Source organism: Daphnia carinata, chromosome 6 (genome assembly GCF_022539665.2).
Source record: "Daphnia carinata strain CSIRO-1 chromosome 6, CSIRO_AGI_Dcar_HiC_V3, whole genome shotgun sequence".
In the NCBI taxonomy this organism is placed as follows: Eukaryota; Metazoa; Arthropoda; class Branchiopoda; order Diplostraca; family Daphniidae; genus Daphnia; species Daphnia carinata.
In genome coordinates, this window is record NC_081336.1 from 3,409,876 (window position 1) to 3,422,627 (window position 12,752).

The window sequence follows — 12,752 nt, forward strand, 5'->3', positions numbered from 1 at the left end:
TTCTTGGCACATAAGTATATTTGTTACAAAAAAAAAACGATACGAGTGTTACAGGTGAAAAATAAATTTGAGAAAGAACACCGCTGGTACGATCAACGATGGGGTGTTTTAAATACGTCTTCATATCATCTGGTTAGCATAAGTTGATATTTCTTCCAACGGCATAAATAGAGGCTAATGTACTTGTCCAACAAGTTAACCAAAAAGCCATCCGGGGAATCTTTGTGGGCTAGCCTCACGAACGACTCGAGCGTGATGGTAGTTAACGGCAGCAAACTTGGCGAACGGCTGCACTCCGGCCATCGTAGTCGTTACGCAGATGATGACGAAGACAAACATCATAAGAATAATTCCCTATAGAAAAAGAAACAATTATTTTAGTATGAGAATAAAATTTCCATCACATCAAATATCACTGAAACGAAAGGAGCTGAAAACTACCTTGTTCATGATGAAGTAAATGTCGGTTTGTTTTTTTCAAGGAATGTGTTTCAGTAGTTGTTCTGCGCTCTTCAGCTGAATTGGTTCTGATGAAGAGGGCTTTGCGTCCTTCGTCTTTATATACGTACTTGTCAAAGTCGAAGTTTCCTTGATATGCGCCTCTTGTTTTCTAATTTTGTAGTTCGTAGTTGCTTTTCTCTTCAATTTCCAGACTTTTCCAGGTGGTTCAAGGACTTTGGGATTTCCCAGCATATATAGCATACCCGTGAATGAAACGTAGCCTTACACCAGTTTTTGCTACGTTCATCCACTTTGGACTAGTTGCAGGTAGTTGTATTGTAAAATATGCAAATACGTCGTTGTGTATCACGTACGCAGAACGCGTGTCGTGTTCCCGACAGAGAGCAACCGCGGTAAGTAAAAGTTTTATCACATCTTTCGGAAGAAAATTACTTTGCGTTTAAACATTACAATGCATTCCTTTTAGCTAAACGCTCTACTGCAGTTTTTTACACGAGAACGTTATATGTAACACATTTTTCGTGATCAATGCACGGTGCTTCAAGGTTAGTCTCTCATTCTATTGACTTCTTTTCGCTCGTTTAATGTAGCGTTGAAACGACTGTCAATGCTCGCATTAATAAAACTGCAACAGGGCTAGTTGTACGAGATTCGCAAGAGAGCTTTCTTTTGTCTGCTCTTCATTAACTTATGGATAGGGAGTTACGTAAAGCTTCCGCACGACGAACATGCCAACAGTCAGTGGGACAGCAGTTGGCAGTACAAAGTCTGCATACAATTCTAATCCTACAGCCACGCCATAGACGTTATAAACGATTGTAACTTAATGCCAAATGTTCGTGATAAATCCAGGGGAAGACGACCGTACAAAAATAAAAACTTAGCTATTCCTCAGCGTGATCGTAACCTTAGGTTTGTTTTGCGACATGACACTTTGTCTACTATATGTCTTGATCTGATAAGAAGCGTCTAACATTGATGACATGGTGAGTTCGGAAAAAAAAACCAATGGGTGGGGCTTATTGCTTGCCGCACCATCAAGCTGTTTGACGGATAAGGTGAAGGGAAGGCTCCGAATTCTGTGCCCTTTCCATGTTCCAGTCGCATTTATATTTTGGTAGTGAACGACGAGAACACCATGGAACCGTGGATAAGAACGTTACTAAGTTTCCTTATTATTAGTGGTGGTACATACGTATGGGCAAATTCGGGAGAAGTGAAAGACGCTATAGTGAATAACGTGACTAAAGACTGCTGTGATCCCGAAAAGTACAAACAACTGCAGGATCAGCTAGACATTTTGGAAACCGCTGTACGAAACATCGTCTCAGCAATAGCGAGTCAAAAGAAAGGACCATTTGCTCCCATCAATGCTATTCTGGAACGTGATCCAGCTTTAAATGCCGTTCTCTCGCCACAGGATAACGTGGGCGCTAAAATTTCAAAAGAGTCGACTGTATTACTGGGTAAAATAAGTATCTCGTGTTTAAGGAGAAAAATACGAAGCTGCACAATTTCTATTCTGTATGCTATAATGAACCTTTTTACACTTGTTACTGTAAGGTGAGGCAAAACAGTCGGAATTGGAAGGAAATGCGACTATCCAGCTAAAGAGGGCATTAAAATGTTCGTTGGCCCACTTGCTAGACGTTAACGTTTCAGGTATTATTCTTTGTCGTCCCTACGTTACCTTAATTCTTACGTAAATTCTATGGATGGCCAACTCCTTTCGAATTGTAAACAAGCAGAAACAACTACAAGCCCATCCGGCAAAATGAAAGCAGTCTTAAACAAGAACAACTCACTTGAAATCGAATGGGTTCCACCTTCGCTGGACTGCCTTAAAATCAGTTCTGGCATTTGGGTGAGAGTGTTTGAATCAGGAAATGAGCAGCCAAACGCTTCAACAACGGAAGCTTACATAACTATACCACAGAAATGTTTGAAAAGAAGAGCCAACACTACGTACTCCTTTATTCTTCATGCCCCATTGTCCGGCTTCAACGGGGAAAAACGTTGTCACTTCCAGCTCAAGAACGACTTGATTCCGTGTCAGTCGTACAATGTGGAAGTGGTTCCAAATTACCAGTCGCTTAAGGGGAAGCTGTTATCAACCAACATCTTCGTTCCACCAAGAGTAAAAGCGCATTGAATCAATATTATTGAGCTGAAAAGTAACATGATTTTTATATTCGTTTCACAGGGAGATAGTTCATCAAGTACGGAATCGTTGATTGGCGTTACCTCTCATCCGGATTCGTTAATTTTCACATGGAGGGACAACACTGGCTGTGCATCCCAACTGACTGGCCTTAGTTTAAAGATATATCCGGTAAGAAGCTAAGATATCTTGAAACCTCTCGAATCAGAGACACAGAATGTTTACTTAAAGGACGGCGACGAGGTTGCAAAATTACCGATCGAGATTCCGCGCAGTTGTTTTGAAGACGTGGCGAATGAGACGAACTCGTTCTCTGTCCACTTATCCAGCAATCATTCATGTCCGGTGAAATGGGAGCCTTTGGATGCATGCCGAAGGTACAAACTTGAAATACAATCCTTGTATTGGGATGCTCAAACCAAAGCAAGTTTTTGGAGAGGCGCATCGACAATGTGGGAAACCTTTACTACCGAGCAAAGTACTTTCATTCTTACGCTTATATATGTTTCTCTCCTTTTCGTCTTACAATATTGCGACTGTAACGGGGTTCACCCAATCCTGTTCAAAACAAAACTTATTGATTGCATTGGCCAATCGCTTAGGTTATCGCACACTTGTGACATCAACCACCTGCAAGAAGGACCAGTTTTACTGCGACGGGAATTGCTATGAAAATAGCTGGATTTGCGATGGAACCGCCGATTGTGCTTCTGGCATTGATGAACTGCATTGTGATACCGAGGTAATTTTGGGCGATTAAAGCCAATGTTGATTTTCTAAATGTTCTTCACTTTACAATCACGCGAGGTGTTTAGTGTCACGACGGATTTCAATGTGGTCCTCAATGCGTTCCTCACGAACAAGTTTGCAACGGAGAATATGATTGCCTTGACGGCTCTGATGAGATGAACAGCGCTTGTGGTATGTAATGCTTTCCAATTTGTAAAATGCCTCCAAGTCCATATGCTATACAGAAACATTTCTTCCAATAACAGAACAGATGATAGAACATTCTTCCATGTGTTATCAAATAAGAAATGGCTCTGGCCATTTATCTTCTCAAGTAACGTTGCCGAATGATGCCGTGAGCAGCCGCATTCGCTTTAACAGAGAAACACATTGGTCGAAATGGGTTTTCTTGATATCGGTGCAAAGTAACCATCAGATATGGCTAAGTTTCAACAAATTTCTCACTCCGGAGCACCATACTTTGAAGGTACAATGTACAAAACATTGTATAATGAGCCGATATAATTCAATTCAATGTTCTATATTGATTCGCATACAGGTTTACGATGGGCTCTACTCCAACAGCCCACTTATTATGTCTCATAGTGGAGCAACTAGACCTCCATCAGTACGGTCCTCTTCCAATCATTTGTATCTGGAGATCCCCTCCTTTTACCACCAAAGCTATGGAGTTGAAGTTTTCTATACAAGCGTGAGTTTCAAACCTAAATTGAGTACGACATCGTCATTCGAATGCAATTATTATTTTCAGATGGCCAGCACAGTGGAGCCGTTTATTCCCGGTTAGTATTCGCTATTCGTTTCCTCTAGCCATCAACGAACGAAAGCATTGCCTTTTCTTCTATCAGGATGTGGAGGCTACGTCTATCGCGATGGTGTCATCCCCTACCCAAATTTCCTCTTGCTTGATGCCGAGATAACCGAATGCGTTTGGTATGTCGAAGCAGGCCAAAGCAACCGTGCCACTGCGCTAAAGCAAAATTTCTTTCTATCAAACGGGACGAAATTAACAAGCAACAAAACCGATAATCAAATGGATCTTCATTCCACGATGATTGCAAGAAACATTTTAAAACTTACTTATAAATTACGTTAGCCCTCAAAAATCTAATCTCTTCGCCGGGCGTCTATATGATTCGGTAACATTAGGTGAGCAACGGGTGGGACTCATCCGGCAAAGTGTTGTATGATTCAAGGATTGCCTCCGCCCTACAACCCAGGACTGTCACCTATTCCATTAGCCACAAAACAACAGTCCGGTTTGTCAGATCGGAGAGCCAGACGAACAAAGATCAGGAGAACTGGAATCTTTCCCTGAACGTTTCCACAGTAACACATTTTGCCATTCTTCATTTGAATTTAGAACAATTGTGTAGTGGAAAAAGAACCTTTTGAATGCTACTTATCATTACTAAAGTAATTGTGCAGCTTGCTTCGTTTAACTATACAGCCAACGCCCTGAGTACATTTTACATCAGGATAGTTACTAATGTGAAGCCGGTGTTGAGTTTGAAACTGTGTTATAAATGCATTGTGTATACAGATGCACATACCCGAATATGCTGTGGTTGACATGAATGGATTGTCAGGAACAATTAAAAGTCCATATTTCCCGGTACTTCCGTACGAAGGCAATTCCGACTACCGATGGAACATCCACGCCGATTCGAATTCGACGATACGACTGCAGTTTGCTTTCTTCGATACCCAAGAGGGGTCTGATTACATTTACGTAAGTGGACGCAATGAAAAACGTAAAAATAGCCCAAACTGAATTGTTGCTCATTTGTTTTTCAGGTGTACGATGGACCTTCAGTGAATTCCAGCCTAATCCTGGAGAAAACGGGGACAGTGTCAGCGCCTTTTACAATTCATTCATCCACGAACCAAATACTTGTTCGATTCGTATCCGATGATGACTTCACGTTGCACTCCGGATTTCTCGCTTTGTACTCGGCAGTTTGAATCCTTGAATTTTCAAAAGAAAATCAGATGGACTGGTTCTGAAAATGTTCTGTTGCCTAATATACTTGCAGGTCGTCTGAAATTTCTTGCACAATATGAAAGACTGACGAACTGATTGTAAGGAAGCATTGAAAATTTGAATGGCCTGTGAATAAAACGCGCAGAAGAGATGGTGTTAGGAGACTTGAAAACTCAAAAGACATTGATGATTCCAATGGTGTTTGGTACCTAACCCTTTTTTTACTGCAAGCAATTAAAAAGTGGCCTCATCGAAAGACGTCCTCCATGATTTATCTGATGGCTATTTCCAAAATTAGATGCGGAGACGTAATGATCACATTGTTAAAAATATCCCGGGATAGAAGGAAGCAAAGAAATGGGCAAACAATCGCCATACGTTTGGGGGCATAAACTTTTCTCGGGCGTAAGGTCTATCATCAACTTTTAGGTTTCCCGGCCTGTTTAATGTGTTCTCATTTAATAGGCGACACCGTTGAACGACGGCCCAAACACCGGTCACAATGTTTGGCTATAAGCTTTCCAAGAGAAAAGAACGGGAACGAGAAAGGGACTATCTGTCCAATAAATCCTTAAATTTTCTTCGAACTCCTAAAAAAACTACTAAAAACAAAGACCCAAAAAAAGGGCGAAGCACATAACCATCTCAAAGCGATAAGCTATACTTATATTTGAGGGTATCTGATGACGGCACAGCCATAGGTAATTCCACACCAAAGAATATAGCGCACACGTTACAGTACATATGAAAACGCCCTTCTAGTCCAGCTGCTTAGTTGTATTGTATCTTACGTGTTTGTTTTTTTCTTATATGTATTTGGTTATCTTGTAGGTATACATATATTTTATGATCATCTTCATGTGTAACTGTAGTGTCACACGTGTACCAATCGCGGAAGGGCGCTGTAACTCTTTCTCATTTTATCGCCAACTGGTATATTGAGTTGCAGCCGATCAAGTTACACGCACCGTACAATGTCACACGCTTATTTCACGTCCCGCCTCTATATCTTCTAATGCTCATTTTCCCACGAAACATTTTCTTCGCCAACTAGCCGGAATGAGCTGAATGGCAACGCGATGGATTGCAATGGATTCTCTCTGAGTCTTGTCCCTTTCTCTTTTCTATGTTCTCAGCAGTTCTCGGTTGGCTCAGTAGATGGTATTGGTACCTCGTTTCAACGAAAAATGATTTCCAGTAAAAAAAAAAAAAAAAAAAGAAAATAAATTCAATAGAAAGCCTCAGTTAAAGAAGTCAAAGTGCTGAATAAGTTTATCTGCTATGAAAAGCTATAACACGTCACCTAAAAACAGGATAGGGTGTTCTAACATCTTTCGTTTTTATTTCCTGTTGCTCACGAATTTCGTGAACACAATTCACGCAAATGCCGGCCAATGAACAATTGGTTGCGTTAAACCAATTTCCTGCCCCATTCTAAATTTTTTTTTTTATGTTCTATCGTTTTGTATTTTTTTAGTTGCAAAGGGCGGAAGAAAGCAAAAACGTGTGATTCTACTTTGATTCGTCCTAATATATCAGCATTATCAGCTTTAGTGGATGGTGTGGTACCCACTTTAATAGCACACACAAGTAGTCAAAATATCGTAATTGAAGGGGGGTCTTTCAAAGGCAGTAACATAAAGTTTTATGCTGCGCCTATGCCCCTATAACAACCAGCCATGTAATGTTTAATGTGGATAGTGTTGAAGCGTTTGAATTGCCCAGCAGCAGGTCTTAAAAAGTGGGCAAAGAGAATCAGTATAGGGAGAAATGGGCAAAAAGAAAAGCAAGCAAAGCCAGCATGACTTTCATGTAGTTCTATTACAAATAGTTAAAAGAAGCGGCATTCAATTAGCAGCTTAGTTTATGTCCTCTCAACCTCGAAAAGATCTACTACGTGCGCAATAGACATTGTCTACCTGATTACACGATATACCTATGTATTCTAGCGCATTATATCCCCCCCCCCCCCCCCAAAAAAAAAAAAAGACGACACCGAAGTCGTTTTAAAATTTTCTCTCGACTTTAAAAGGTAAAGGGGACTGCAATTTATCGTCCGAGTGGGAGCTCATCATCTTTTAGGTCTTTTTCTTTTTTTAACCCAGTACGTAGGCAGCGCACTGGTCTTGGGCTTCACATAACAAGTGCCCAATTATATATTACTATATAGTGTTGGATGAAACCGGAGGGGGGTGGCCCTGTACGCACTTCCTCTGCGTTCCCGTCGCTGCAAACTGCACCCCGCTGTTCTTTTCAGCCCGGTACGCCTGCACATTCGAATGCAAGACCCTAGACGGATTTCTTTGGCGTTTGTGTCGACCCCTCTGTCCGAAGAGCATAACGGCCTTAAACGCCCGTGTACACGGATCCCGTCGGATGCTTATTATCCTCGTACAGCGTTTTGCTTACGCTCTTATAAGTATTTATACCTCGAACGCAATAGAAAGCGACCTCCGGCAAAGGCTAAAGAGGCTTTTGTTCCATTGCACCAATGTTCCACACGGAGTTATGTACGAGGCATAGGAAGAAGCGGACGAATGAAGAAGAATTCCTTCGTGTACTGATTTTTCCTTCTTCGCCTCCATTTTTTTTTTATTCTTCCTTCTTTGTCCCTTCTGCTATTTAATAAGATTTTTTGATGCCAGCAGGGCGGCTGTATCCATCCTACGCCCCGTCGGGTTAAGTGTGCGAGTTATCTCGATCCGGCCGCGACGCCAACCGGGGAAAGAGAGAAATAAATATTAATAATAACCCTAGGCCTTTCACGGCTATAAATCATTCGCATTTTCGGCTTTTGTACCTTCTTCATCGTATGGACAAAAATAAACACGATTCAAAAAGACAAGAGTAACGGATCAATGCGACGTCCAACGATACGCGGATTGCAAACTATCGGCCGAAGCTCTGCTGGCCAATACTCGAATAGATACAAACGACAAGATGCGAAACCAAAACGCAGTTGCGTGCAACCGAAAGCGAAATGGCGTAGGTGGAGGGCGGACGTGAGGGACGGAGCAAAACAAAAGATGGCAAGCGATTAAAAGAAGCCAATGTTCCGATCGAATATCTCCTCCTTTCCAAGTGATTCTTTTCAATTAATTCTTGTAATTCAAAGTCCCGCCTATGCGTGCAAATGGCGCTTTCGTGAGTCGGATTCAGCTCCCCACAAAAAGGGGATTAGGACAACAAAGGCCAAAAAAGTTTGACAGTTGAATGCAAAAGAAAATGAGGAGGAGTTAATGGACATCGTAGTTATCTGTCGCACAATGTCTAGAGTAGAATAAAGCAACGAACACTCTAATAGATGCGAGGAAGCTCGATTCGTGAGTGGTTCAATGTCACTATTTTCACGGCGGTGGGTTGGTTCGTTTCTAGTCGGAGAGGAGCCATCCAACCGCGGGCTGACAATTTTCAACGGCTGCCAACCTCCCCCCAACTATATTATATATGTATGATGCGAACATGTGAACATGAGCGTACACGTTCTATATAACTCTAATGCTGTTATTTGCATAATCTGTATGATTAGAGGGGGACTATAGTCTTGATGGGTAATTGGCAGTTGGCTGCCAGGCCAGACACGCCACACCAGTTTCTCTTACGTCATCAAATGTTGCCGATGAAACGCTGAAGGCGACGGCGTGGAGTTCAGTCGCAAAGAAGCGGACAGTGAAAGCCTTCGGTGGCTGTCGCCCCATCGCACCGTCTTGATTTTTTATCTCGTGAGTTTCTGACAAGAGACGGAAAGAAAAAGAAGAAAGAAAAAAAAAGAAGAAAAGGGTGACATGCGTGGCATCCCTACGGTCAGTTCATCCGCCCGAAAAAAAAAAAAAAATAAATAAAAGACGAGCGAGGACATGCAGCAGCCAAGCAAACGAGCAACGATGAAGTTGAAAACGAGGGATGCCAAAGAGATTTCAATATCTCGAATGTACATCGCAAGCCGGGACGTCTACACAATAATGGCGTACCGGGGTGGAAACTGGAGGTTTCGACTTGTTCAACTGAACACAAGAAATAAGAGAGACGAAGGTTAGATTGGGTAGGTAGACATTTTACCTGTCTCTCTCTCTCTCTCTCTCTCTTTTTTATACACACTCACACACACACACTATATATGTATGCATTTTCTTCTATTTCATTTTCTTATTTTTCTTGCTCGTTTTCTTCTCTTATTCTCGTCTTGTGTGACGGTGACGGTGGGGGCCGCGCGCCGTGGATAATGATTACCATCTCGCGGCATGCTGCGCGAGCTAGCTCAGCTAATACAGGTCGGGGTTATCTTTTTTTTTTTCTTTCCTATGTCCTCCACGAAACCCCCTTTCCACTTGTCCACCTTCCTCCTCTTTTCTTATAACATCGGCCCCCTCTTGCACCACCCGTCATATCAGCAAACTGCTGATGGCCTTAGTATGTTACAACGGCAAGAATAACACGGTCGGCTGTCTCTTTCTCCGTCTTCCTTTTTTTTCTGCTTCTTTCTTCTTATTTTTCTTTTTTTTCCAGAGAAATCGTTTTGCCTTGTCGTTTCCTTATATCCACGACGCGGTTAAACGAGAATGTGGTACACCGAGCGACGTGAGAATAAGAAACGGATGGGGGGGGGGGGGGGTTTCGATCGCCATGTATTCAATGCCCACGACTATGGGGCCAAAAGAATCTTCCTCGATTCCTTTCAATGATAGGTTTTAACATTGAAATCCACTTGATTGTAACGATGAGCTCTTTTTGTCGAACACGTAAACGGCTGCCGCTGATCCAGGAGTAAAAGAACCCCCTCCTTTCAAAATCATTTTTTTATTTTTTAGATATTTCTTTTGCTACGAAATGCGATTGGCTAACAATTTTCAGGTGTCTTGGCCGATGGTGCCATAACTCTGGATGTTGTTGGGGAACGAACGGGCCAATGGTGGAAAACGCGGGCAGACCCCCCGATGAGACTCTTTCGTCCGTGTACGTTATCCCGCCATCAGCGAAGGTGCGACTTTTCACGTTTCTCCTTTTTTTTTTAAGAGTCACGTGATTCTTCGTGGTTGTCTATACCGATGATTTTCACGCGTGCGTTCACGATGACAATGTCTTCCGCGCTTTCCTCGTTTTTATTTATTCTTTTCGCTGATTGTGACGCAGTCCCATACTTCCGTTGTCCTCTTTATTTGTCTTGCGTTTTTTGAACGCAGTTCATGTCAGTTCTGTTCTTCCGTCTGCCACTGAACGCACACGAATCGACATCTTTATTTTTTTAGGTACAACGCAAGATCAAATGCCCACCTCTCTACACATACGTGTGTTGCGCTTGATGTAGGCTCAGATGCTGCGTGCGTATCGTGCGTGTGTGTCGTGCGCGATTCATTTCGTATCCGTTTGGAAATCAAGCACACGAAAATAGCGACGGGCAAAACTCGGGGAGAAGAACCCATAGAAGATGAAAACATTTTAATGGAGGCGAGCGAAAGAATAGAAGCGAGAGACCCAAGTTGCAGACATAGAGCGGAGCATTTATTCACAGAACGAGAAAAATGTAAAAAAGGTTTTCCTATCTGTAGGGCATTTGTGTTTTTCTTTCTCGCTCTCTTCGTACGAGAAGGGGAATATAATCTTTTTGATTCATCTCTGCTGTTGGCGCGCTGCGGTCGTTCCACGGGACCAATGGCCGTAGCCCTGTTGCCCCGGTGTTTGGCCCTGCTGTTCCAGCCCAGCCGCTTGGGCCACGCCATTGCCGCAACTCTTGCACGAGGAAAGAAGAAGAAGAAGGAGAAAAAAAAAAATCTTTTGCTTGATGAGATTTGTAATTAGAAAACACAGAAAGACATGATGGATGCGAGCTCCGCTATAGACCCTCAGAGAGAAAACCAGAGGTATTTTTTTCTTTCTTTTAGATTTTAAAAGTTCTTTTTCCCTTCTCCCATCGTCCCTTATTTTTTAAAAGAAAAAAAAATCCTCTCGGAAAATATAAAAAAAATTAAAGAAAAGAAATAAAACGAAATAATAAATCCCTTTTTCTTTTGTATGTCAGTTCTCTCTATCTGCAGCCTTCGTATATATAGACACCTTGCTATCTTTTCGTCTTTTTTTTTTTGTGGAGAAACAAGACAAAAAAAAATTAAAGAAAAAAAAAAGAAAACGATTTTGTTATTTCGGTTTCCTCTAGTCTTCGTGAAAAATCTTTTCGTGTTATTTTTTTTTTAACGTTTATTTCTGAGATGAAAATTCACATGACTGTAGAGCGATCCCGCTGGTCCTTTTTATTATTTCTACTTTCTTTTTGTTTTTTTTTTGTTTTTTTTTTACCTCTCCGTTCCTTTTTTTTTTTTTAAAATGGTCATGGAACGCGACGTGCCAAAGTCCAAAAGGAAAAACAAAAAAATTCCGACCTTGGCTAAAAAAGACAACAATCGCATCTGTTTGCTTTTTGAATGTTTTAGTTTTTTGCGACATCGCTGAACAATCTCTGTTCACTTGACACGATCTCTGTTACGATCAAGCATCAAAAACGAAAATGGAAACGCTTTTCGCGAAAGGGAGACACACAGTCGGATGAAATTAACGCGATGGTAAAGGCGATTAAGAACAAAAAACAAAAACAGACTACGCCATGATTATACAATGTTTATTATTCGTAGAAGCAAAACCTGTTGGCCCCTTTTTCTACGATTTAAAACTGCGCAAAAAAGAATAGAAATAAAATTAACAAATGCCGAAATGAAGTACCTCGCGCGGGGTTGTGTGTGTGTGTATCGTCAAGTCAATCATATACGGGCGTTGGAATTTACAACGTTGTTCGTTTCCTTCTATTCTGTTTTTGGCCTTCTCCCCCTCCGTTTGGTGGAAAATTGAATTTTCGGGACCCGCGTGTCTAGTGGCGATCGCCGCCAACTTTGCCAATGCGGATCCATTACATTCCGTGAGTGCTGTCCGTCACGAAATAAGTTACTTTCAGGAGACTTCATATGGGTTGCATGGTTACATACTGCCGTGTATATATTTATATACACACACACACAGTCGAATATATAAACTTCTTTTTTATTATCATTTTTTTTTTTGCGCTTGATTTTATTATTTTTACTCGGCGTGCATTGGGTGGACAGTTCCGCCATGGTGTTGGCAAAGGCATAAAAAAAGGGGGAGGAAGAAAAATATAATAAAACTAATACGGCTAAAAAGAGAATTGGAATGCCAGGCATTGCTAACGCAAAATAAAGAAAACAAACACGACGGGCGCTGTGTTATAGTTTCCCGGTCTTCTAATAATAGAAACACATACATTTATATATATGTGTGTGAATGTGTGTATATCTATAGTGTATATATATATATATAAAACTCGGCCAGGGTCTGGCCCGGCAGACGTATACACAACAGCGTAAAGATATACACGCCAAGACAATAGGC

General features: G+C 41.6%; 1 protein-coding gene and 1 long non-coding RNA gene across 2 annotated transcripts; one reads left to right on the forward strand and one right to left on the reverse strand.

The window, feature by feature from the left end:
- LOC130689865 (uncharacterized) lies at positions 1 to 578 on the reverse strand. The gene is made up of 2 exons (XR_009000830.1): positions 442 to 578; positions 1 to 354 (listed from the first exon to the last, which is right to left on the reverse strand). It is a non-coding gene; the product is annotated as an uncharacterized LOC130689865 (long non-coding RNA).
- A 961-nt stretch (positions 579 to 1,539) lies between these two features.
- On the forward strand, positions 1,540 to 5,506 carry LOC130689856 (uncharacterized). The gene is made up of 14 exons (XM_057512795.2): positions 1,540 to 1,928; positions 2,026 to 2,124; positions 2,211 to 2,599; positions 2,666 to 2,794; positions 2,855 to 3,101; positions 3,226 to 3,365; positions 3,439 to 3,544; positions 3,619 to 3,839; positions 3,912 to 4,064; positions 4,125 to 4,155; positions 4,222 to 4,430; positions 4,523 to 4,702; positions 4,917 to 5,105; positions 5,171 to 5,506. The coding sequence occupies exons 1-14, from the start codon at positions 1,601 to 1,603 to the stop codon at positions 5,336 to 5,338; spliced, it is 2,589 nt and encodes an 862-aa protein (XP_057368778.1). The 5' UTR covers positions 1,540 to 1,600; the 3' UTR covers positions 5,339 to 5,506.
- The last annotated feature ends 7,246 nt before the right edge of the window (positions 5,507 to 12,752 follow it).

Bases quoted from the DNA above. Each gene is read 5' to 3' on its own strand.
- LOC130689856 (XM_057512795.2), top strand. From the start codon at position 1,601: ATGGAACCGTGGATAAGAACGTTACTAAGTTTCCTTATTATTAGTGGT. The intron at 3,102-3,225 runs GTACTTTCATTC...CCAATCGCTTAG, and splicing joins AACCTTTACTACCGAGCAAA to GTTATCGCACACTTGTGACA. The intron at 5,106-5,170 runs GTAAGTGGACGC...TTTGTTTTTCAG, and splicing joins AGGGGTCTGATTACATTTAC to GTGTACGATGGACCTTCAGT.